Genomic DNA, 26,259 nt, shown 5'->3' with positions numbered 1-26,259 from the left:
CCTTTTTAATTCTGTTGATTTGCTTTAAAAGCAGTTGTTCTTTATGAAAGAGCCTTGCTTCATTAAAGTAGTGTAGGTTAGGACAGGCGTGACCAGGGGCTTCTGGTTTTCATTTCCGCCAGAGTTTTCAATTACTTAATTGAACCAGTTATTTTCTTAATTGGTCAACACCAACATTTTTTTCCTGGTCTTTAGCTATGGGTGATTTAACGATAACTAGCAGGATTGTGGCTCGCCAAGACCAGGGTTAGCCAACTTTTGAACCGGTCCTAAGAATGTATTGTTGTTGTTATTTTTTTTTTTAAAGCCGCCCACCACTGCCCTTGTCCTATATTAGTCCAAAGGCATTATTTTGTTTTTGGACCCCAGAGGCAGCTGACCTCATAACCACTGTACTGCAGCAAGCAGACTGGGCTCGGGTGTGTTCCTGCTGCTTTGGTCTGTATTTGGATCAAGGCCATTGCAATAATACTGCATACAGCATGACTGCACTTCCAGGAGCTCTACAGCTTCCAAATGAAGCCTCAGTTTGGTTTAAGAGATTAACCAGTGCAGTGGGTACTTAAAACCGAAGATCTAGCATGAGCCCATGAGCCAAAATATGCCTTTTTTCCCCCTTTTTGAATTTTTAGGATTTGTACAGTGTTACATGCTTACATAATTTCTGTCCATCTCTATCCCAATAAGGTACAAAATAAACACACTGGGCAGCTTTGTTAGGTAACGCATGCATTTTGAAAGAGTCTGATAATGATTTAATCAGGGTTGGGAAACTTTTGTAATACCAGCTTCTTGATTAATCGTTTGATTAGTTCTTGCAAGAGACATGTTGACTCTCCTCGTAAACAAAGGCGTGATCTACTCGACCACCCAATTGCGTGCTGTGAAAAGATGTTAATTAGACTGACACCGCTGGTAATAAAACGCCTTTACCCAGGGTATGCGGAGAGAGAGTGCAAGTTGCTGTTGAAGCCATCGGATATCTGTGTTTGTAGACATGCTTTTAACACAAAAGAACATTCAAATAAATGCAGTATGTATTTAGAGTCACGTTTTGCTAAGACAGTCTTCATTTGTCAGGTATGCCTCTTGCAAGGAGGGTGGCCAGCCCCATTCTGTAGACCATTTGGCATGCTCATAAATCAAAACGCAGACGTGAAGCAATTCTATAGCAGGTCTGTTTAAACAAATAAATAAATAAATAAACAGGGGAAAATAATGCATAAAGAAGCAAAGAGCTGGGGTGACGGTCTGTGCCATTCTTTACTGATGTTTTTGACACACACTGTCTCCCATAACCTCACAGATTCAAACTATTTTTCAATTACAATTAAAATGCGTTTCTTGCTACTAGACTCTGTCCTTTTAAGTCCTGATTTCAGTGACGGACTGAAGCAAATTCTGAATGTGTTCTAAAGTATAAAAATAGCAAGTTGCACACACCAGGGATGAAAATAAGACTCCCAAATGCGTAGAAGTTTGATACGTTTCTGGTTTTACTATGTTTAATAAGACACTCCTGAGCTTGTTATCTATACACTGGGGCTAATCAAGCATGTATTAAAACCTGGAATGGGTGAAACTGCTATGCAATAGGAGTCTTATTTCCATCCCAGCTTACTTACGCAATGGAGAGGCCACCGTCACACTTTTTTTTTCTTTTTCCCCAGATACCCAGTGATCCTGTCTTTAGAGAACCACTGCAGCGTGCCACAGCAGAAGAAGATGGCCCAGTATCTGGTGGAGGTGATGGGGGACAAGCTGGATTTGTCCTCTGTGAATATGGAGGAATCGGGCCGCCTGCCTTCCCCAGAGGAACTGAAAGGAAAGATTCTAGTCAAGGTAGAGATCCCGTATATCCAGCTGCAGCCTCTCTCTAGTTAAGGAACCGTACTGTAGCTGGTTTGCGGGTGACCAGGGGCATCTGCAAGATTTGCTTCACCAAAGAGTTGAACTCCTTCAGGCGCACAAGGAATTGAGCAGCTGTTCAAATGGTTTCTTCTTAAAATACACTTGAGAGTGACTCAAGTATCACGAGGAAGAAACTGACAATTTGGATGAGCAGATCCGCTGTCTGTAAAACCCTTTTTCATGCACCTCATTGCAAAAATAAGAAAGTTAACATCATTTTTATCTGTTGTTCACATGGTGCCTTAAAGGGTTAAAAATAAAGTATGATAGAGGATTGCAGAGCCGCTGTTCAAAAAGAGGAGCAGCTCCACTAGAGAGTGCACTTTGTGTGTAAGTAAATCAGCTTTTATAAAACTCTCCGTACAAATCATGGGTCTGTACATGTATAGTGCAAGCAGTGCTGAGTTAAGACATCACAAAACTCACCAGCAGACACTTTGGTGTGAGCTGGAACTAAGGAACTAAGGAACTTAAAATCGCTTTTAAAATATTCATTGCACCTGATGCCTGCTGTTGTATTTTGTGTCAGACACGACCCCATTTAAACTGATGAAACATAATGTTTCTACCAAAGGCTTACCAAGCTTACCATGCATTTCGCAATTTCTTACACTTAACAGTATTCATTTCAAGCAATGGCTCGGAAACGAAGAATGTTGGTGAATAAAAACCCTAAATAGTTTTAAAGTGTCAAAAAATCCATCATAGACTTTAGTCAAACATTGGACCATTTATTAAGCTTCTATGCATTTTTTCCTTAAACAAAGTTTTTGTAGACACAGGTGGACAAGTTCAAACATGCAGAAACTGGGAAAATTGCACAGCATTGTATTATGTGCTTTTCTGTTAATGCCCTCCCTTTCAGTTTTGAAAGGCTCAGAAGTTGAACTCGGATCAAGGCTGAAGTTTCAGGGTCCCCCTCCCCCCACTACAAGAGCAAAGGTTTCATAAGTCTAGCACTCCATTTGTTCAGTATTCGGATCGCCTCTGTAATTAATTCCATTCCCTTTCGCAGAGCTGCTTTGCAATTCACCATCAAGCCAATTAGCGGTGTCATTAGGCTGTGCAGTACAGCTTGGATGGCTCACAAGCTTTTCAGTTGACGAGGTGATTCAACGTGATTCCAGGCATGTGGAAAAAGCTTCGATTTTTATAGCTAAACTGTCACCTCCAGGACTGACCAATTACTGTACCTGGGGATCTTGTCACCTCATGCTCGTTATGTCATTCGTTTATCACAACAGGCTGCAATGGAGAACACGGCATTTCAAATGGTTCAATATGTTCAAGCGCCCTTGACTTTGAAGCTTTTCTATTGAGTCTCTAGCTGCTGGAGAATCATCTGCCCCATACACTGCACTGCACAGCGCTCACGAAGTGTGATTGGAAGCTTGCATCGCATACAATTCTAGGACGGAGACATCATTTAAAAAAAATGTAAAAACCATATGAACAGAATTTAGTTCTTTTTATTTAACAACATGTAATCAAAAGAACTACAAAATGATATTGCAAAAGTCTACCGGAAGCCATAATAGCAGGACAGTGTTAGATTTTGAAATGTCCCATTTGTCAGTTTTACATTAAGTACAGTAGATTGGAAAACCACAAAGCGGTAGGTAATGTTAACGTAACAATATTCAGCAGGTTTGGTTCGACTTTATGAAGCAGAATTTGTTAATTCGACGTGATGCAAAAGGTTTGGCAATCTGCACATTGGAGGGGGAGCAATATCAAACTTGGATAGATGGAGGTTGTTTTTGAATAGTAAAAATGCTGGCAGCTCTAAAGATCTTGTTGCTTATCTGCGGATTGGAGTGAAACAAAGGTGCTGCTTTTCTCCCCAGGGAAAGAAGCTCCCTGCAAACATCGATGAGGACGTGGAGGAGGGAGATGTGTCTGACGAAGACAGCGCTGATGAGATCGAGGACGACTGCAAGCTCATGAATGGAGATGTAAGAGCAGCCCTGGAGAGCACGCAGACAAACACACACACACACCACACACACACACACACACACACACACACACACACACCGCCTCATTAGCACAACCTTTTAGAAGGACATGTATTGTAATCAACAATAACTTGGTTTTATTTAATTGAATCAGCAGCTGGTCAGGTAAAGATTGCACGCCTGTGCCCTAGTTTAAGAGAAAAAATAAATCTTTCTGCAGTAGAATGGCCTGTATTGAAATTCTTAGTGCTTTCATATCTTCTGTTGTAGGATCGTCAGTGGTGCATCTCTGGTTCTTCTGAGAACAGAGATATTAAAAGATAGAGGTGACTGTCTATATGAAATGTGACAAGGAGGTTAGTTAGCAGTTTTAGTCAACAAGACAAAGGACTCTTCAGTCCCTCTAAGTCTGCGCACTAAAGGCTTCCACACACAGACGCGATGCCGTTTTCTAATTGGAGACAAGATACTTTCGCAGTGACATTACCATACACACCAGAAGCGACACGGAAACTGCCAGGTCTATACAACTGTTAAAAATTGCTTTTGACAAAACTATGATCAAGACTGGTACATACTCATCAACAGGATGTGGAAATTCTCTGACAGTATTTCAACACAAGTCATACACACCAGGCTGATCCAGTTCCTTCGAAATGGACTCCTGTATGTTGTCTTTCAAATCTGTATCTATAGTTGTGATGGTCTTTGTCATAAAGCTCTGGGTATTTTTTTTTTTTCAAGCGTTATTGTTTTCCTCCGTCATTCCGGGTACTGCTTCACCCTGCTGGACCATGTGCATCTCTGATTGATGTGCAACAAATAGCAAACAAATAAGATTCAGTCCTATTTATTTCGCTCTGCTCCTGCGTTGCCTGTGCTGTGAAAGATACTTTCCAGAAGTATAGGTTCGGTTCATTTTGTCGCACAGTTTCGCTTGCTTTGTCTGAGGGGTAACAGCCTTAACAGTTGGGGAGCATTTGTTTGAATGATTTCTGATCAAACGTTTAAAGTTATCAATCAGTATTGTTGGAGACAAGGTGTGCCAAGCTTGACTATTTGCTCACTGCTTGATTACAAGCCAGTTGCATCAAATCCAAGGGTTATAGATTCTTTGTGTGAGTATTACGTACATCAGTGTGTATTAGCTTGTCACATGAGCCGCACATCTGTTGAGGTTTAGCTTGAACATAATGGCTTTGTAGTTGATCTTCAGTAGTTTTTCACCTCAAAGCTGCTGTAATGTAATAAAGAAGCCAAGCTTTTTGTCTGTGTATTTGCACATCTAAAACCGTTTCTCTTAATTCAGACGTCTGTAATTAACTCCTCATCTCACAGAAATTATTCAGCTTTCAGCCTTTGATTGTAATTCAACCCCAGTTGAGGGTTTTATGTTTGTTTCATTTTTGAATCAGGCAAGTGAATAAATCAGCCAAGACGTTTTTGTTATCCTCTGATCTTGTCTGTTAGATTTTCAATTTGAGGCATGCTGCTTTTTATATGGATGTTGCATTATTAATAAGTGTTATTTTTGTAGAACTGATATACGCAACACCAGATAACATCAATTTATCAGCTGGCCATTAAGCTCAAAGTCCTTTTTAAAAGGTTGATGGTCTGTGAGAGTGGGAGATGCATTTTATTTTATTTTTTGCCTGTAGGTGGTGCATGGATTGGAGGGGTGACACATTTTTGACTAGGTCAGCTGCAAAAGGACAGAATTCCTTAGAGATTTTGTTCCACTGTTTAATAAGTGAAAAAAGAGTGCTAGAGTTTCTCCCTTGCTTCTTTAAGTTGCTTACAAATTCCAAATCTTGTTTTAGAGGTGCAGTCGTCAAACTACGTAGTTTCCTAATTAAATACTGAGCTGGTAATAATCAACCAGAGGAGATGCATTGAGAGTGCTTTATTCAAAAGGAAGAAGCAAAATCAATGTGGGGGCTCTTCATGAAAGTATTCAAATACAGCTGGAAACACGAAATATAATACATACACGAGACTCCTAGTGAAGGACCAGGACAGTTATTCAATCTGTACATATTTGAATGATGCAAAACAAAAACCATGGTGATCAATATTCAATACATTGAGTGATTAGTAGTAGCTAATTAGTAGCTGAAGTATCCCTGTCCCAAAGACACACACACACACAGTGCTCTGAGAGCAAAGCATATTGTGCAATTGATAAGCTGAGCTGCAAATGGAGCAGAAGGCATTTCTGAGTTTCCAATGCGATCTGAAGTAGATCTTCTGCCTGGGTGGGTTTTATTTTATTTATTTATTTTTTCCTGTACTGTTAAAGATGACGCGAGTAAACAGCCAACCAGAGGCTTGAATAATGAGCTTACTCAGTCTTGACTTACCCCCTATAGTGTGTGTGTGTGTGTGTGTGTGTGTGTGTTGTGAACAGCTCTGTCTGGAATCTGTAACAGTCTGTCACATGCAGGAAGCGTACATTTCTGTACAGTAAAGCAGAGTGGCTGTGTTCCGCTGTGTTTTGCGATCAGTTGCTGTCCTCAGTCTCTTACCTGTTCTTACCCATTGTTTTCTCTCTGTCCAACGTGGCATGCTTGATATGAAGTGGAAGGTACTGTATACCAAGATTTCACTGAGGAATTGTATTATACGTGATGCCCATCAAAAGCAATCAATCCCCTGTACGACGCATTATGCCCGTTGGCGAAGTTCAAAGACAGTATTGAGATGTTAAGATGGTACAAAACTTTATCCAGCCATGGATCTCTATGTACAGTGTGCAGATTTAAATAAATGGCATTTTCTGCAACCCGGATCACATTTAAGCAACCATGTAAAGAAGGTGTCTGCGGTACACCTCAATACTGTCTGGTACTATCACAGGTGTATTCATTTCCCTAGCAAACAAAAAGGTTAAGAGCCCACTTGCTTTTTAAACTGCAGTTTCAAGTAGGTGGCTGTAGGTGGCGCTATTGAAAATAATATTGCCCTTTACTGTACAGGCAGAGGCCTTTCATATTTCTTATGTAAAGTACTATTTTTCCCCCTCTTAGGCTTTTTTTTAATTTTTTTTTTTTTTGGCAGCAGCTTTTAATATTTTTTTTTTTTTGAGTAATTGCACCTCCTGCTGGTTCAGGTGTGTATCTGCTCTTAAGGAGACAGTGGGAATTCCAGAACCTTTTTGCGTTAAAGCCCTTTTACTTTCTCAGCATGCTGTTTCACCCTGACTTCAGTGCCATGTCATTTCTTAAAGGTCTTCTGGACCAATCTTCATTTACTCAAGTGTTCTTTTTGGAATGATTTTATAGTAGCATTTTAAACTGTCAGCTGCAATACTTGCAACCATTCACTCAGGCTGTCATTGTACATCCTGAGTTTATTACATCTGATCATATCATGTATCTCCTGCCACGTGCTGCATGCCTTTCTAAATAGACAATCTTTAAATGCCTCATTTTCTGATCTGATTCTTAATCTTGCTTGCTGGCAATGTTTGCCAATGTTCTGTTTCCCCAAACTCACCGTTGTGTCTCTGCGTCCAGACCTCTGTGAACAGGAAACAGGTGGAGAACGTGTCAAAAAAGAAACTCGACTCCCTGATGAAGGAGTCAAAAATCCGGGACTGTGAGGACCCAGACAGCTTTGTCATCGCTACTCTGCCGCCCTCGGGAAAGCCTAACGAGAAGGCGGGCCTGAAAAAGGTACTTTGTTCCCCCCCCGATTCATTCACTCCACCTGTCTCTCAGCTTTTTTTGCTACTTTTTTTTTTTTTCATCTGCCAAAATCACAGCTTTCATTGATCTTGCAGTGCTTAGGCACAGTTGCTTGTGATGGAGGCAGTCCCAAACCTTGAGCCTGGGAATGTCTGCGTTCACCTGAGCAACTTGTTTCCCTATGTAAATGCTGCCCACATTTGTGCAAGGGAGTTAAATCCATTGTTCAGTATCCACAGTGAAAAGCTGGTTCAGTGCCCGAAGATTACACAGATGAAAAATGAAATACGGGCTCCCTTTTGCCAGCCACAGTGGTGCGTATGGTTTGTGGGATTGCCTTCACTCCTTTGGTGTTACGCTATTGCCTTTTCCCCAGCAACATCCGAAAATGTATTTCCTCCAGGAATCTAAAAGTAACGGATAGGAAAACCCCATCCAAACAGCCTTAGTTAAACTAGCGCTGCGCTGCAGTGTGTCTCTTGCAGGCTGTCACAATGGCATGGCTGATGCAGCGATTGCTTTGAGGTGCCCCCCTCCTCCTCCTGCATGGCCTTGTATGCTTTTGCTTCCTCCTGCGTGTCTTTTGGTAAAAATGAATGTGCAAGATAACACCACTTTTGAGCATGCAAGGTCACACATGCAACAGCTAAACCGGTTTAAATTCTCCTTCCTTCCTCTTTTAGCACAGAAGCAGCCCCGTTGCCGGTGACAAACATTTGGTGAGTGCCTATTCCTTACAGTTCGAAAACAGTCGGCGTGCTCCACATCTTCATCACCCCTCTCAACCATGGACTCGATGAGATTCCTTTGGAGGTTATAGATAATATAGTCCAGACAGTGATAAGGGGCCTTTTGCCACAGCCTTTTTGTAGTCTAGTGAGTTCCCCCCTCTTCTTTTGACCTTGTTCCCTGACCATTTGGCTGACTGAAGCATAAGGACTCACCTGATTTCAATACTTTGTTTTAAATTATGTGTGATATCAAAGCTATTGTGGAACGCTAAGTGTATAGGATGTGCCCCTCATACAAAACCTGTGCTTTAGGGCATCCGTATCTATAGTATTCTGGATATTATGCATTTGGTATTTAAGAGAGCTTTTAAAAGATGCCAAGAGCATTTATTGGGGGGTAAAGAAAAAATGATTATTACCCTGAAGTGTAATGTGCACAGTTATACAGGTAGGGAAAAAATAAATAGAGGTAGTGTTTTAAAACTATTAACCAAAAAAAAAAAAAAAATCTAAGACCTACTTGCGTCAGATGTAACTAGCAGGGGCTCAGTCAGACTTGCGCTTAAGCCCCGGCTGCTATGAGGTCTAATTAAATCCAGACACGTTTCATTGTCAGTCTAATTACGCTTACACTGAATGGCAATCTTTTGTCTCTTTCCCGTAATAATGATACATATTTAGCGTCGCTCCACATTGGCTGGGATCATTTAATGGGTGCTAGTGTCTGCTGTAAAAGCAGCGAAGCATGTGGACCCTTTACTAGTCTGGTAATGAAGCGTTTAAATTGGGTTAGAACAGCCGTCCCTCAAGGCTGTTCAATCACAGATACGTTGTGGAAGGGAAACGAGAGACCGAATTAAAACTGATTGCAAGGCACTGGCATTTAGGAATCGTTTCATATACCCCCTGCTGGTTACCTTTTTATAGGAAACATCTTGAAGATTCTTGAGAATACATTTATCAATGACTTGCTTCTAATGCTGTTACAGGCTTCTGCAGGGATTATTTCTCTGACACATTTAAAACTTGAATCCATAACGTTAAATCTTAATCATAAGATAGGTGGTAGCATTTCGAACTTAGTAACAAAAAAAAGGTTTGTTTAAATGAATTTTTGCGCATAGGAGCAACTTTTAAATTTTAAACTAGGTGCTGAAACCTCTTAGTGTCTTTTTAATTGAGCCAGTTAAATTCACACAGATTGACAGGTCAGATCACTTCCGAATGCATTCACAAACCAGTAAAGCGCAATGCACATGCCTGCAGATCGGCTGGGAATTCTGTCGTCTTGAATCATTGAAGACCTGAAAATGCAGCTCTGCCTGGACCATCCATTGTGACTGAAGTAATGGAGAAGAATGATGTGCCGAGTTATGATGTGTCCACACGCCACTTATGAGAAAAAGATGAGCGGCGTATTATTGTGCTGTTAATGGATGAGGCTGTCAAACAATGAGTACAGCTCATTTTTGATGACTAAAGGGGCTTGATAAATGGATCGCTTTTTCTTTTTCTGGGCATGCCTGGTTGACGGCAGTCACAGCAGCCCAGTGCATTGTGGATTTGATTTCGGTCCACTTTCTGTGTGTCTCCCAGGAGGGAGGGGACTGACTGACTGCCTGTCTTGAGGTGTTAATGCTGGATGCGCACAGTTGTCTGACCTGCATGAGTCTCTTGATGTTCTACAAGTTATGAGCGTTCCAGAAGTCTATTGTTTTAAGAGCTGGGTCCTTTTTAATACCACAATGTAGGCAAATGTTTTAATATGCAAGATAACTGCTGTATTTTATGTCTGGGATTTACTTGTCAAAAGCATTCCGAAATTGTGCACCAGTGACTCACATTAAAGTTTAACAAGGTTTCTCTTTTTTCATCTTGTATCCTCATGCTGTTATATCAATTATATATATAAATTGTCTGATTGTTTATTATATAGATTCAGGGCCAAGGTTCCTGGTACAACTACTGAAGCCCTGACAAATGGATTTTTAAAAAATCTTAAAATAAGATTATTATCTTTTTCCTCCACAGGTGCCACATTGTGGTATATTGCATTAAAAACAAAACCACTCTTAATTTGCGTTACAGGGTAAAGGTGAGGATGGAGCAGAGTCTGCCGAGGACACAAACCCCAACGCTAACAAGAGACAGAGCCGCTTGTTCATGGGGAACTTCTCCAAGCGCAAGGTCTGCTTCCACAGTTCAGCACAGGGGAGGGGGGTCTGTTCAAGAGCCAGAGAACTAGAGACGCCATGTCCCTTAACCATTCGAATAACTGCAGTGTTTAGATCTGCCATCGTTTAGATCAAAGAATAGACTGCCGGGACATATGGACACCATGTTGTTCTAGGGAAGCTTTTTTGCACATCTTAAGCACATCTAATTATGGGTTGACAAGATGTTTTAATTGTGTCTTGAGTGCTGGTGTAATAGGGTAGATGACTGGGTTATTTAAGAATAATAGACTGATTAATAACATCCTGAAACAACCTGACTTATATGAAAGCCTGTCAAAAGAACGCAAACAGTGGACAGTACACAGAGGGAAGCTAATAAAAGGAGTGTAAAGATGCAGGACATCCTCCAACCGCAAAATGAAATGACTTTGTTTTGTTTTTTTAACAGAAAAAAACGGTGAAGCTGAAGAAAGCGTCTAGCTTCGAGGACGACGATGATGGCCAGGAGAATTCTGGGAACACCCCTAAAGGGGCTGTGTATCACAGCAGGTGAGGCTGTTTGCCACGAGTCACAGGAGTTTCTCTTTGCTTTATTTAAAGAGCAGTACTTGACTGCTCGGATCAAAGTTCTCGAAAGTGTTTGTTTATTTCGATTTTTATTTTTCTGCACCCAGGATAAGCCGGCAGAAGAAGACCATGAAACTTTGCAGAGCTCTCTCGGATCTTGTCAAATACACCAAGTCTGTCGGCGTCCACGACATCGAGACGCAAGGTGGGTTCATAAACAAGCACATGGAGCAATCTTGGGCCCCGTTGATCCGCCTAGTTACCGTTTTTCCCATCAAGGAAATCGAAGCTATCGGCATCGCTTTTTTGAAAAATAAAAACGTAACGTTGAACGTGAACAAGCAAGGTTAATACTCCTGCTGGGAAATCTAGCCTCTTGCTCACAGTGCATGCTGCGCTCCTGAAGTCCTCTCTGTTTCTCCCCCTCCGAAGCGGCCTCCAGTAGCTGGCAGGTTTCATCCCTCAGCGAGACGAAGGCCCACCAGATCATGCAGCAGAAACCCAGCCAGTTCATTCACTTCAACCAGAGGCAGCTCTCCCGCATCTACCCCTCCTCCTACCGCGTCGACTCCAGCAACTACAACCCCCAGCCCTTCTGGAACGCTGGCTGCCACCTCGGTAAGGAGCAAACAGCGCAAACCTTTTCCTTTTCTTTACTTCCCCTTTTTGCAAAGCAAGATGCTAAGAGTTCAATTATTTTGAGTCCCTCACAGTTACTTGCTGAATATATAGAATTATACTGACGATCTGAAGCACTAATACTGTTTGTAAGATTAACTGTGATATACAAGCACTAGCATTGAACAGCTGAAGACTCTTCTGCAGGTATCATTGGTTATATTTGCATACTGGAAGAATTTCGACAATTTTGTGTAATCATTGTTACTTAAACGCATGTCTTTTTCAGACAGACCCTATGGGTGCTCAACAGTACATGTCCTTTTATACCAGAGGAATAATTCATGCATGTTAGCTGCTCCAATTACTTTGTATGTTCTTTGCCCAAACAGTTGCATTGAACTACCAGTCAGAGGGAAGAGTGCTGCAGCTTAACCGGGCCAAGTTTTATACCAACGGGAACTGTGGCTACGTCCTCAAGCCCAAATGCATGTGTGAAGGTAAGGTAGATCAGAGCTGAAATACCTGCAGTGTGACTGGCTTTGAGATCTTTATTGGGTAAGCAGCTCCAGGACTGGGGAACTCCATGCTCTCAGGCATACGGTACACGATGCAGCCAGGAGTCTCTTAGAGTAGGAACGTGGAAGTACTGCTTCAGCAGAACTCAAGCAGAGTACCAGCTGTGAAAGGCACGCAGGACCCTGGCCAGACGGAGCGGTGCATGTATCGTGAACGCAAGGGGCAGGCTGATACTCGTACTTGCAATTGCCTTCAAGAAGAAGTTATCGGCTGGCGTTAAGTAGCCGTTGTTTTGATTTTAAAAACAAGAAAACCTGTCCTTCCCTCACCTTTACAATTGGCTGCCAATCAACGTCAATTAAATTCCGCACTGAGTGTTTTTTTTTTTATTGTAAAGGTGAGGGAAGGACAACGTTTCATGTTCTGGAGTCAACCCATTAATAAAAGGATTTATGTAGCGTACAGTAATACCTGCTGATAAATACTTCTTAAAGACTGTTACGGGGTTTGAGTATCGGCACGCCCCTGCACTGACGATGCTCTGAACAGCTCTGACCTGCAGAGGCTTGTGAATAATATCCACGGTTGATTTTATCCTGGAGAGTGTAATTGTGCGTGTTTGTGTGTGGGGGATGCTGCGTATGTTTGTCTGCTTCAATGGCTCTTGTCTCTCTCTAGGTGCCTTCAACCCATTACTAGAGGACCCGCTGCCAGGGCAGTTGAAGAAGCAGCTGGTCCTGAAGATCATTAGTGGGCAGCAGCTACCCAAACCAAAAGACTCCATGCTGGGTGATAGGGGGGAGGTAACGGCAACTTCTTTTTGTTTTTGTAGCACCGCTTTTTAAATGTGATTTCATACAGAGGGAATCTCCCAAACGGATACCAATAGAATCCATTAGTGCAAATCCCATTTTTTTTTTTTTTTTTTTTTTTTAAAGAAGACAAGATACTGTAACTCGGGAGATGTTGAATGCACACCGGTGACCTCTACTGACGTGAGAGCAGATTGCACTGAAATAAACCTGAACCTCTCCCTGACACTCAACACACATGTACTTGTTAATCAAACCAGTTTGCTGGTGCCTCTGCCTGCTGCACTGTACTCCAGTCTCTTATTTAATGACTTGACTACCATGCCAAAGACTCAATAAAAACGCCATTACCATTGCTGATCATCCCTTTCACGGCTCTGTTGCAGATTATCGATCCTTTCGTTGAGGTGGAAATAATAGGATTACCAGCCGATTGCTGCAAGGAGCAGACCAGAGTAGTTGATGACAATGGTGAGTGCTACGGAAGCTTGGTTGCCTAGCAGCACAGGTACTGAAAACCTTATTGAGAAGGTTTCTTCCTCTGAAAACAATACTGTGTTGAGAACTAATGGATATTGTTGCTATTTGTGGCACTGAACAGCCAATTAAAATAAACACACACACAAAGATAAAGTTGCATATTGCTATACACTTCAACATATATATTCAGGTTTCTATATACACATGCATTGTCCTTCCTAATTGCAGAAACATTGCATGCACTGACAGTCCCGGCCGTGTGTTGAACCGACTGGATGCCCCTTTTTTTTTTTTTTTTTGACAGGCTTCAACCCCATGTGGGAGGAGACTCTAGTCTTCACTTTGCACATGCCTGAGATCTCACTCGTCCGCTTCCTCGTGTGGGACCATGACCCCATTGGCCGGGATTTTATAGGACAGCGAACGATAGCCTTCACCAGCATGATGTCAGGTAGGGGGCACTCTTTTTAGTACCATTTCTTTCTTTGCAAAAATTCTTGCATTTTTGTAATTTGATGCATTGCATGTAACGATGTAACAAAATTAGAGCAAGTTATCACAGTATAGTTAGAGAGCATTTAAATAACAGGTAGATGCCAGTTAAACAAACAGTTACTGGGTTAAGATGCATACCTAGTTTGTGTGTGCTTGCCCAAAGTTGTGTAATGTTTTACTTTGACATAAAATTATATGTTGAGAATCAGGAGGTCCATTTTAATGATCTAAACAGTGGACCGTTAAATCTCCATTATGTTCCTTGTACGCCCTCGTGTTTAACATGGGCTGAAACACATTGCTGCTCGGTTGCTGGCAAACATTGAACAGTGTGCTTTGTGTGTGTTCAGGTTATCGGCACGTGTATTTGGAAGGTATGGAGGAGGCTTCCATCTTCGTTCATGTAGCTGTGAATGACATCACTGGTAAGGTAGGTACACGCTGAAGAGTGAGGTGTACACATCAGAACTGCTGTGCAATCTGCTGCTATAGGACTGTAAATGTAAATACAACTGTTTTGATTTTTGAAATTTAAAAGATGGAAAGAGTTGAAGGAGAAACGTAGTGAAATCGGGAGAGGTTAAAACGCTGCTACAGTTCTGGTTATGATTTAAATGTGCTGGTGACCTATGACCTGATATGAGCACAGCATGCTGGGTATTTCTTGGTACTAGTACTGAAAGAATTTGCCTCGGTTTGAGTTCTGTAGTTCATTACAGCTGCACTTGGCCAGACCGTTTTTAAAGGATTACATTAATTCATTTGAAATTTCAGTTCAGTTCTAGGCCTTTAACTCATGGGTAATCTTTTGAAGTTTGATATTAAAAACCAAAAAAAACCTGTTCTACACTTAGCAAAAGTTTTGTGAACCACATACTATATTTTGTTGTATTCATTTCCTCCCGGGAGCATGTGTTTAGGAAGATGTCTCGCAGTTTTGCAGACTGTTAAATGTGCCATGTGGCGTGCATGCTCTGTTTAACGATTCATCGTCAGTCTTGATTATTGAAATGTTATGGTATTGAAGTTTGCGCAGGAGACGGCAAGCTTGGGGTTCAATGTAAAGGTTTGTAATCAGTGTTTTATTGAATGTAAAGGATATCTGCAGAAACGTTGATATTCATGCATTGAGGATAACGTGTCTCAATGAGGTAATGTAGTGATACAGGGTAGTGTTCAGAAAGAGTTGAGTTATTTCAAAGGGTTAGAACACTATCTGCATTTATTTTGTCTATTTTTAGCATTAAAACGTTATTTTAATATCATTTAAAGTTTTGTCAAGCTAGTTGTTTTTCATTGCAACTGTTTAAAGTTGAACACAATTTCAATTATAGTAAGAATGTTATTGAATGTGTTTTGTTTTTATTTATTTTGTATATTTTTTTCAGTTTTTGTTATAAAAGTTTGGTAGTGACCATTCTAATGTTTTCTTTTTTATGCATTAACTAAGATTTGGGAGGGCAGCTGGTATTAATAAATAATGAACAATTAAACAGTCTCCTTAATAAATAAGAGTTTTTTTTTTAATTGGTTTCCTTCTAATTTGCAAGAACATCTGTTTTTGCAGTGTGTGATAGTAATCAACCAATGGTACGTGTGTAACCCTAAACAGTGGTTTTGTATAGGAAGTACTTTAAACATATTTCCCTGAGCACAGTGTTTCATAAAATGCAAATATAGAACGGGACCTAACTCCATTAAACCTGCAGTGAAAGGTGTGTGTGTGTGTAGGGGGTTGTGTTTTCTGAATGAGTTTGCAATTCAGAGCTGTAGCAAACACAGCTGGATCAGCAATCGTATTAAAAGGCTCATGTTTGTTTCAAAGCAGCATCTATATAAATACAGAAAAGTCATTTTAATAACCCAGTGCTCTTCAGCAGTCTGTTTCTGCAATCCTGATTTTTATAGTATGAGTTTTCAGAAAAGCTTTGTCTGGGTGTCCTTTTGGCATCCCTGACAGAGCACTGTTTTCTATAGGCAGCAGTGGTGTAGTCGAGCTGGAACTTGTATAATAGACAAGCTAGGTCACATGACTCGTTCCCTCACAGCTGTCCTGATTCGGTCAGCAGTCCTCTTGATGCAGTGAAGAGCATTAGGATATTATTCTATTACAAACTACTTCAAGAAGGCTAAAAATGCATCGACTACGACCGTGGACACAAACACGAATGAAGCCACTGACACACAGACACTTAAAGTAAAGCCTTCTGACAAGCTGGAGAAAGACACTTTGTGGAAATGCTTGTAGAAATTAGATAAAGATGCAGAAACAAATGCAATGCAAATTCGTAATCCTTTCAGAAAATCCCTATTTTAGTGGCGTTCTGGTGCCTTCAGATGTAGGACTACACCACTGGTCTTGCGTAAGATGATGTCTTTTTCTCTGTGTAATTTGTTATAGTCTCTTCAGTGCTCTTACTCTGTTTTGTAGCGTCATTCTTGGTTAGTGTGAGCCATGGTGAGAAAATGATACACGTTTTGAATTGCATAAGCTGCAGAACCTGTAGACCCTGTTTTTTTCTGGGCTCGGTTCTTAATTTATGGTACGGGTCACGTTGGATCCTCTGTGCCAGAGGGCCACATCTCATGGAATTAGAATTTTGAGAAAACAATTGGAAATGGTTTCATTGTTTTACTAGTTTTATGGAAAGACTTGTTCCCTGCCGGCCCTTTTAAACTGTCAGCTTGGTGAGATGTGGCAGTCTGTTCACAGGAGTGGGGGTGACACTTTCTCTGAATGACCTGCTCCTCTGAGTCTGAGCAGCTCTGTAGTTGAACTCTATGTTGTCTGTGTACACTCTCACTCTCTCTCTCTCTCTCTCTTGTGCTGTCTTACTCTGATCTTCCTTCCCTCTGTCTTTGTGATTTTTTCAGTGGACCCCTCTTTGTCCAAACGCTACTTTTAGAAGCAGGAAATTTTTAGGAGCCTTGAAGGTACCCCGCATGCCTCTCAGGACAGGTGTAGTGAGAACCAAAACCGCACCCTGCATGACCACCACTACCCCCTCACAGAAACCAGCCATGCCCTGACCCATCATCATGCCAGACTGTTGGCCCATTCGCCACACGTGGGCTCGGACACAACTCTGTCCCACACACTCAACCTTTTACAAGTAGATCCAGGAGCAAGAGAAATACAAGTGAGAACCCCTCACCAGGGAGTCAAGAAAACACTGAAGTGTACGATGTGAGCATTGTAAAAGTCAAATAGGATTAAACAAGGTTTGCAGCAGTTTGATTCCATTTTGAAGTTCAAAACGCTACACGCGTTTTCTCACTGAAAGCACGGATGCACTGAATGCTCTACCTGCCCTGCTTCCAGACCTCCGCCCGTCCTGTATCTACTTCTAATTGGTATTTAAAGTGGCATTGGGTGACTTCCTTTTTTTTCTGGTAAAAATCCTTTCAGACGTGCGGACGTTGCGTTGTTAAGGAAATGTGAGGGTTCATTTGGCTGTGATAAGAAATCGCACATGGGGGTGAGGGGGTGGGCTGGCTAAGCAACTTTAAAGGGAAAAAAAAATAATCGCCCTTTGTCATTTTAATGTGGATTTTGAACTTGAGTGTTGTATTTTCTTTTAATCGGTCTCCATGGTTCAAGAGCATAACCCCACCATGTCTCACTCGCATCCTCTGTGTGTGTGTGTTTTTAATGCATTGGCATCTCTGGCCCTTCCTACTGTAATGCCTCATGAGAAAGGCACTTTACTGGAAAAACAAAAATGTTGGTATACCGATAGATCTGTGTGTTCTATTGAAGACGTTTGCGAGCATTTTTCCCTCGTAATCCTGTGAAAGCCAATTTCTTAATACAAGGAATGCTCGGGCGGGCTTAATCCAAGGGAATTGCCGAAAAACGCAGGATCCAGCACACCTAGCTCACATTTTTGTTTAATTGCCAGTGGCCTGAAAAGTTTCTGGTTTACCTGTTTTGTTTGTCGAGTGTTGTCAAAGTGTGTTTTTGAAATGTTCTTGGATCCATTACACTGTTTTATTTCTCTTCTGTTTTTCTAATGTATGATCTAGGTGGCTTTTTGTTCTGAAATCCATTGTTATGTAGTTTACAATTTTTTTTTAATGAGTGTGATGGTGTTCATTTTATTCAATACATACAGCCTCGATTTACAAGTAAGCGTACGAAATGCAGAGTGAGTATTCCTCCTCATAAGGGTTTGCATCCCCCTCAGAAAATGACACCAGCTTCTAATATCTTGCTAAAATCCTTTAAAAAAAATAATAAAGGAAAAAAAAAACACACACTGTCGAAACAGAAACTGTTGCCACTATCCAAAGGCTTATTTAAACTTAAAACTGCACCGTGACAGAAGCCTGATTCCAGAGGAAATGGCACTATCATAATTAGAAAGAAAAGCCGCAGTGTTGTGTTTTAATATTAGAAAATGCAAAAAAACTGCCGAGCTGCTTTTCAATGTGTGTGGAACCAGTATTAAAATGTTGCACGCTGCAATGTACCTCCCCCTGTCTATAGTGCATCAACACATTAGCTTATATAATAGCAATTTAACAGAGCATACTGTTCCAGCACCTAGCTCTGGAAATAGTCTCCCGGGGAAAGAAGAAAATAAGTCTCAGTTTCAGTTAAAACAAATCGTGTTATTTAATACAATTCATGTGATTTGAGTTTTAGCCAGCTCACTGACTTTAAAGGGAAATAACATCAGTTCGGTCCAAGTTGGCCGTGTATCAATACATTAGTTCTGAATCCCTGGCTTTCTCAGCTTTGAACAATAGTAAGAAGTTTGCAGCCCACAGTTGGTTACACACAGGGGCCATGATCAGGTTACTGCAGAGTTAGCTTGGCTGAAGAGGAATGCGGTTCCAGTGCAGGGTTTTCTTTGGGTTCATTTTTATTCTGCAGATGTTTCCTTGCTCTGGAGCTAAAGCTTAGCTGACCTCTCCCCATGTCGTTCGGTTTTTATTATCTTACGGTATCCTATAATTTTACTTAATAACTTGAGCGTGTGTTTGTAAATTAAAACAAATCATGAAAAAAAGAAAAGTTTCTATTCCAGTCAATGCAAATTGACTAAAACAATAGAAAGTGTTGCCCTCATTTAGTCTGTTCATGTCGGTGTAACCTCCACTCCGTTCAGTCGGACGATTTGATACATGCATGCGTGGTTTCATAAATGTTTTCATACTCAAAATCCCCAAACTGTTTCAAATGTTGTTAAATGGAAACACTATTTGTCAAAAAAAAGTTCCCTGGGGTGTTGAGGTCTGTGTTGGTCGAGCCAGTCTGACAAGTCATGGTGGCGCACTAGGGTGCTCAAATACGGTAGCCAACCTTTTTTTGACCAGTAATGTTCAAACTGTAGTTCGTAGTGTTTTTTTTTTATTTATTATTATTTTTCAATTGTAAAGTAATGGCTCTTCTTTCCCTCTTAGGTCCGACAAGCTATCGGCATAAAAGGGCTGTTTCACAGAAACCCAAAACAGGCTTCTCTCGACAGCCATGCTGCTGCGCAGCTCAGTCGTAAGCACGTGTTTGGGGCCCACCTGTTGCGCAGGACAGCCAGCGCCCCAACCAAGAGCCAGAAAAAAATCAAGAAGGGCTTTCCGGAGATCTCCATCGATGCCAAAGACTACAGCTCTGAGGGTGCCAGTGAGGACAGGGAATCTGAGGACCCCTCTCAGCCTCGCTTCAACCGTGAGTCGGACAATGCCACACCAGAGCCAGCGCCAACGCCAGCCCAGGACAGTGCCAATGGGGAGCTGCGTCCGGAGGACTGCAAAGGTAAGGCAGCCTCTCAGGGTGGGAGGGGAAATGGTTCGTCCCAGTACAGGGTGGCACTGAGCGAGCCGCTGAGGCGGGCCAACAGGGTCCGTATCCAGGACCCCCTGGACGAGAAACAAGGCGTCTACACCCGGGTGGTCATCAACGGCTCCGGGAAGGTAGGCATGGCATCTAACTGTATCAAGTGCATCATTGGCTCCAGGGAGAGTCCCGACCTGGAGCAGAAGTTCGAATCCCGGCTCGCTAGAAGGGACGGGAGTGAGCCGCCCCAGCAGAGGCCCGTCTCCCTGCCAAGTAGGCCAGAGCGCACAGCCCTCACCAGGCAGACTCTGGAGGTCCACAGCAGCAGCCGCCAGAATGGCAACGCCTCGGCCCGGAACGCACGGTCCTGCAGTGTCCCCCGGAAGAGAGCCACCGCCCCCTCGGCTCAAGGGCTCAAGTGGCAGTGCCCATCGCAGCCCAGTTATGGGAGCACCGTCAACCTGATGGCAGCGGCTCACGACGGCAACCTCTCGGACTCCAGCAGCCTGGAGACCCTGGGCAGCCCTGAGCTGCCTGCCCGCTTCCCCAAGAGCAAGCGGCAGGCGGTGGGCACGTTGCAGAGGGAGATGAGTAACCTCTTTTTGCAAAAACTGGAAGAAATTCGAAGCAAATCACCCATATTTTTCACTGGTAAGACCTGCCGTACTCCTTAGCGTCCCCAGCGATCCCTCAGAGCTACACCCCTGCCTCCCTGCCTGCCGCTTCGCTTTCGTATGTACATGGTGGTGTCAGGTGTCAAATTTTAGGGTCTTTCAGGAATTCGAGAGCATTTCAGCATCAGTCGTCTAACACTACCATGTAAGTACAGTAGTAGAGCGCCCGTGTAAAACAGAAGCCAACGTGTTTTGACCATCTTTGGGTAGTCTGCTAGACAAGGTGGTGTGTTTTAAGGTGGCGTTCTGCTCATCCCTTCCATTAGTAGTTAGATCTGTATGCTGTAGAATAGCTAGATAGTGTTCCTAGCTCTATTAGTGTACTATTGCTCCCATTGTTCATGTGTTGTACAGCAAGGCAATGTCTTAAGTTAAAGTGCTCCACAGAAAGTGAATGCAAAGTTTATTACTCCAATACAACAATGAGCAATGGGTTAAGAACACAATAAATAATCTCAGGGTTAATAAATCGCACACCATTGTGTACAATGGTCAAGCTTTATCAGGTCTGAGTTGTTTGCTGTTTTCTTTATTTTTGTTCACAAATATTATGTCGCTTTATCCTTAATATCAAATTAGATGGACACAGATGTTGGTAAGTGACTGTCCTACAGCTAGACGTATATTTCTTTCAAGGGTTTTGGGGTAATCAATTGAATTTCTAATACACTGTTCGTGCATCATTACTCTTCTATACTTTTTTGTTTTTTAAAGCAGAAAGATGTACTGAAATGTACTGGCTGTGTTTCAGAACATCTCGTGATAGTGTTTTGTTCTGTACAGTCCACCCATCTATAAAAGCCACTTGCCAAACAGCTGAATACAGGATTTGCAAGGGGTGCTATGAACTTGTATTGCTCTGGCACAGGGGACACGCAGTGAAGGCTGGAGAGCATTAATAATGTCCAAAAGAGTACAATTTAAGTCACTGGCATGCAAGCACATTTTTATAATGCACTGTCTGTGGGTTTTCTTGGCTACAGTAAGCACTCTGGGGAGCAGCAGCGGCATGTGGTTTTACTCTCTCCGACAGTCCAACCACTCCGATTAAAAAAAGATGCGTATTCCCCTAATCTAGGGGCTACCCTAATGGTAACAGGGTGCTTGTGTGCCTTTGCTAGGGGGGGAGAAGATACTGACACACAACGGGGTCCTTTCAGTCTCTCCTGTGTGTTTTCCTCCTTTGCTATCCTGGTGTTCTAAACTATCTCCCTTTGTTCTGTCCTTTCCACACGCCTTCTCTCTCTCACTGTCTGTAGTGCAGAATTGAAGGGATGACCAAGAAAAAGGTAAAGTCCTTTTTTTTTTTTTTTTTTTTTTTTTTTTAAATGTTTGCCTGTTTTCTCGCTTGCTTTCATTTTCTACTTTTTTTTTTTTTCTTCGTCTTTATGGAATCCAAAAGCAGAAACTGTACTGCAGCGATAAACTGGCAAGATAAGGTGTTTTCTTTATACAAATGAAATGCATAAACGGTGTAAGATGATTTCAGAAATATACCATTAATATGCCATGTATGAGAAAAGTCGCTATTAAGTTTTTGTCAAAATTTCAGTACTCTGACAATAATAGATGTCCTACTTAAATGGATTGACTTAAAAAAAAGTTAACAAGCCAGGTGTATGTCTGTAGCTCCCATCCCACTTGTCAGACCCAAGTTTGAGAAGCTCTGCTTCAACGCTGCTTATTGAATTAAAGGTTCAGATTTAAACTTAGCACAGTATTGTGTATCTCATTCAGGAACTTCTCTTTGAGAATGCAGTTCTTCTGTCCCTGTTATATCAGTTATGGTGGGGGTGGTAAAGGTATTTGTGTACATCTTATTTGAATACAGCAATTCTTGTTGCATTTTGGTATTTAAAATAAACTAAACTGTGCATCTTTAAGGCATGCTGTGCATGTATTGTGGTCATTTTGCCAGTGGTTGATTTTATAGCATCAATGCTGTCAAGTCTTGTGTTGACTGTGTACTGGAGGTGAAGTTAACGACATGTCTGTAGTCTTTGATGTCTACATTTTATTAGAATATGCTAAGAATCTCACGTTCCATATTGATGTTCATAATTTATGTTTTACTCCCTATGTTGCAAAACGTGAGGGAAAGAGAGAAGAAAAAAAAAAACCTTAATGTATTTTCTAGCTGAGCTAATCAAGTCTGCAATATGCAGGTGTTCTTCGCATCTGAATTCAACTGCAGTTCAGATATCCGTTAAATGGTTTGTCGAGAAGCCGTTCCTTTCTTTTGAAAAACTTTACCATAAAAGCTTCATCATTGCTCAGATCTTCCTAATTAAGCATTGCTGCAATGCAAAAGCTATGTAAAAAGGTGGTGTACGCGTATTGAAATATTAGTGAAGAATGACGGCATACTGTCTCATGTACACCTAAAGCACAAAAAGCATGAAAAAACTGTTTATTTAACGCCATTTAATTCTGTGTTACCTCTCTTCTGCAGACAAAACAAATTCATTACAAAGAGCAGTCTCTCCTTTGCACACCCTGGAAACCATTACTGAAGAGACTTCCAGTACTGAAGACAAAGCTTCCATTTCTCCTCATCCCATATCTCCATACTGTGCTGGTGAAGGGGCCCCTTTGCAGCTTGGTCTCACCCAAACTGCTGCCTCTGCATGTTATTCAGCAACGGGACCTGTAAGCTCATCTCTGTTGCTGCACGGCAAAACCTCCTGCTTGGATAAAGACCAGGAAGGGGTCAGCAATCACTCTTATCCACCGATGGAAGGTGCAAGAACAATGGGGGAAGTAGCCCCATGCAGGGATATCCTTGAAAACCAGAAAGATTCAAAACTAAAAACTTCAACAAATGACAAGCATGCTCCATCGCCACATACTGAAGACACCGAACAGTCAGCACAGTTTAGTTCTGTGCACTTGAACGGCCACGGTCTTAAATCTAATGCAACAAGCACGGTTAAAGGTGCACCCGAGGCTGGATCCAAACAAAACTCAAATCAGATCCTGGAAACATCGAGTATTATGCCCATGACCAACACATCTCAAAGAGCGCAGGCTTTGAAAGTGTTGTTTGGCACGGAGAAACCTCCGGCATCCCTGTCTGGACCACGCATGTTGGTGCGTAGATCGAAAAGCGAGGGGCATGTCAAAGCAGCGTCCATTGGGAGCAACCAGTCTCCACTACCAGAGGTCTATACCGATGTCACCATGAACGACAGGCTTTGGAGTAAATTAGACAGCAGCAGCCACAGGGACAGTGTGTCGTCTTCCTCTAGCATATCCTCCACTGACACTGTGATTGACCTGTCATTGCCTAACTTGGCCCGGAAGAGCCTGTCAGACCTGAACAACTCCCAGGAGGAGTCATCTTTGGATGCCTTTTTGGACAACAAAAGAATCCGTCCACGGTCTGCGACCTCTGGATGTGAAATCCAAAGGGTTAGCAAAAGCAAGTCTAACCCTAACCTTAGGACTGAGGAGGAATCTGAAATCAAAGACGAAATCCAGCCGAGACCTTTAGCAAAGGAATCTCCGGACAACTGTCGAGTGATGCAGAGGAGACACACGTGGAGCCGGCTCTATATGGAAGGTCTCAAGCAGTCGTCCCCAGCCAAGAAGACTATGACGCCGGCCATCAAGGAAATGGACAGTCTCTCCAAATCCAAGAGCCTGGGGGATCTCACATCGGATGACATTGCGTCAAACTTCGAGGGCAAGTACAGGAGCATCAGCAGGAGCTTTGTCACCAGGTCCATGAGGGATCGACTGAAGCCTCCTCAGAAAAACCCAGACGACTTGACGGAGCAGCTCAAGAGGCTGACTGCGGTGGAGCCCTTAACCTCCAGCGACTTCACTCCTTCAACCCCTGCAGAGCCAGAGGAGGACTTTTATCTTCCGAGACGATCATCTTCCAGGAGTCAGAGCAGGGTGCGCTACATCGCGAACAGGGCCAAGCAGGCGCAGGAGAGGCAGCGGCTCCAAGGCATGTCTCAGATGAACGGCGGTCCGATCGAGGAGCGGGGGAACCCCGAGGGGTCGTGCTGCGTCAGCGCAAGCGTCTGCACCGACTCGGACCTCCTTGGACAGCTCCTTCCTCCACCGCAGGGCCAGAACTTGCCAAACCCAGAGACTGAGGTGTTCTTCATGCTGAAGCTTTGAGTCTTTGGGAGGATGGTCAAAAAAATAAAAGCTGCTGTTCACAAGGTTCCAAAAAAAACAGGCTAACCTGGTTTTATGCCATTCAGATTTTTAGACATAATGGGGTACATTTTTATTTGATGATATATATTTTTTTAGCTTTCAACCCATGTTTGACACACATGTGTATACAAAACCTAGTATCCGACATGTTAATGAAGCACTGGTTGTATCTTTAATTACTTTGAATTATATTAATCCCCAAACCTCGTCCATGCCTGCTTTTCCCCCAACACGTTTTGAAGACCGTGTATATGAAAACATAGCATAGGATCGATATGTTTAAAGATTAAGGAGAAAAAGCTTGTTATTGGTTGAAAACTTTCCAAAGCCTTTAAAACACAGTTGGAAGGAAAGTAAACGTTCCACTGAAATTAATGCGTGTCACTTTTGTCAACACTTTTAAACACTAATAATGGACCTTGTTCAATGAACTCTTGTTACATCACACTCCACCATAGAAACGACCTGGGTTCTATAGTGCTTAATAATAATAATAATAATAATAATAATAATAATAATAATAATAATAATAATAATAATAATAATATATCACTGAAGTAAGCATGTTGAATTCTGTCCGTTTCCTTCTGTACAGGCCATTTAAAAGGCAAGATAAAGAAAAGGAAATCAAGTAAATGCTTTTTGAGTTGAGTTTGAACCAGCTTGACTCTCCTAATAGAAATAGTGATGGTATGGCTGTTCTGCTCCCTGGGGTTGATTAGCCCATGCAGGCAGGATCGGCTACATGCGATCAGTCCTATTGGTTAATAAAATGGCCCTCTCTGTACCTTGTGTTTTCTAAGTAGTTTTGTCTAACACATGGACTGGTTCTCTAACATGTAGATGGCTGGGTTACCTCTCTGTTTACCAGACCTCAAAACAGACCTACCTGAAATATTCTTCGAGACTGGCTTTTGAAGGCACAAGTGAGTTGTAATAATAATAATAATAATAATAATAATAATAATAATAATAATAATAATAATAGTCACTACCATCAGTTTTGGACCAGATCAATCCTTTACAACTAATGTGCCGTAACTTATATCTTATTATTGTTCACTTATATATAAACATTGTAATACAATTTAAATACAACAACAACACAGGCTGAAAAAATAAATAAATCTAAGTAAATGTGTGTGTGTGTGTGTATATAAATGTATTGCACATTATTAACTTTGTAAAATCAAATACGGTCACTGTTATTCTTATTCAAATAAGAAGTGTCACTTTGAATTTTGAATGAAGTGCCCTCCTTCAGTATGTGTTTACAGTGCGTGCAGCCGCGGAGCAGCTAGACTGTACAATATCGGGTTAACAGTATGTGTTTTTGTATTGGGATGACTGTCCTCTTTAAACCAATGGGTTCTATTGTAAAAGCTACCACCTAAATGTTTTCATATCACATTGCAAATTGTACTGTATGTGCCACCTTCCCAGACTAAGTATAACTGGAAGAGATACCCTGCATGGTACGAATCTCTGTCTCGGGTTGAAGTGTCATTTCCCGGGGGGGAGGGGTCATACATGCCATTTGTCATTTTTAAATTGGTATTTTTATGATATGATGCTGTTAAGAGCACCTTTCTTATTTTTTACCGTCCGCACTGCCATGCCAGTTTTCAGTATACATTTAGGTACTGTAATTAGAAATATATATATATATATATATA

The 26,259-nt window shown here is 41.9% G+C and overlaps 1 protein-coding gene across 7 annotated transcripts in view; it reads left to right on the top strand.

The window, feature by feature from the left end:
• LOC121328627 (1-phosphatidylinositol 4,5-bisphosphate phosphodiesterase eta-2-like) overlaps positions 1-26,209 on the top strand; it is a 113,159-nt gene extending 86,950 nt beyond the window's left edge. For 3 of the 7 annotated variants that reach the window (XM_041273478.1, XM_041273479.1, XM_041273477.1), the window contains exons 10-25: positions 1,671-1,842; positions 3,759-3,866; positions 6,451-6,456; positions 7,388-7,546; positions 8,242-8,277; positions 10,378-10,476; positions 10,915-11,015; positions 11,141-11,238; positions 11,466-11,651; positions 12,044-12,151; positions 12,849-12,973; positions 13,369-13,453; positions 13,767-13,913; positions 14,308-14,387; positions 19,367-19,715; positions 22,863-26,209. In XM_041273478.1, the coding sequence (XP_041129412.1) occupies positions 1,671-1,842; positions 3,759-3,866; positions 6,451-6,456; positions 7,388-7,546; positions 8,242-8,277; positions 10,378-10,476; positions 10,915-11,015; positions 11,141-11,238; positions 11,466-11,651; positions 12,044-12,151; positions 12,849-12,973; positions 13,369-13,453; positions 13,767-13,913; positions 14,308-14,387; positions 19,367-19,715; positions 22,863-24,541 (3,538 nt within the window). In that variant the 3' untranslated portion in view covers positions 24,542-26,209. Of the gene's footprint in view, positions 1-1,670; positions 1,843-3,758; positions 3,867-6,450; positions 6,457-7,387; positions 7,547-8,241; positions 8,278-10,377; positions 10,477-10,914; positions 11,016-11,140; positions 11,239-11,465; positions 11,652-12,043; positions 12,152-12,848; positions 12,974-13,368; positions 13,454-13,766; positions 13,914-14,307; positions 14,388-19,366; positions 19,716-21,669; positions 21,700-22,862 lie in introns of those variants that run through there. The other 4 variants (XM_041273483.1, XM_041273481.1, XM_041273480.1 and 1 more) reach the window with 4 other exon arrangements.
• Positions 26,210-26,259: the final 50 nt, after the last annotated feature.

Source organism: Polyodon spathula, chromosome 16, assembly GCF_017654505.1.
Source record: "Polyodon spathula isolate WHYD16114869_AA chromosome 16, ASM1765450v1, whole genome shotgun sequence".
NCBI classification, from domain to species: Eukaryota; Metazoa; Chordata; class Actinopteri; order Acipenseriformes; family Polyodontidae; genus Polyodon; species Polyodon spathula.
The sequence above is the reverse complement of the archived record's forward strand: the minus strand, read 5'-3'. Positions and strand labels throughout refer to the sequence as shown.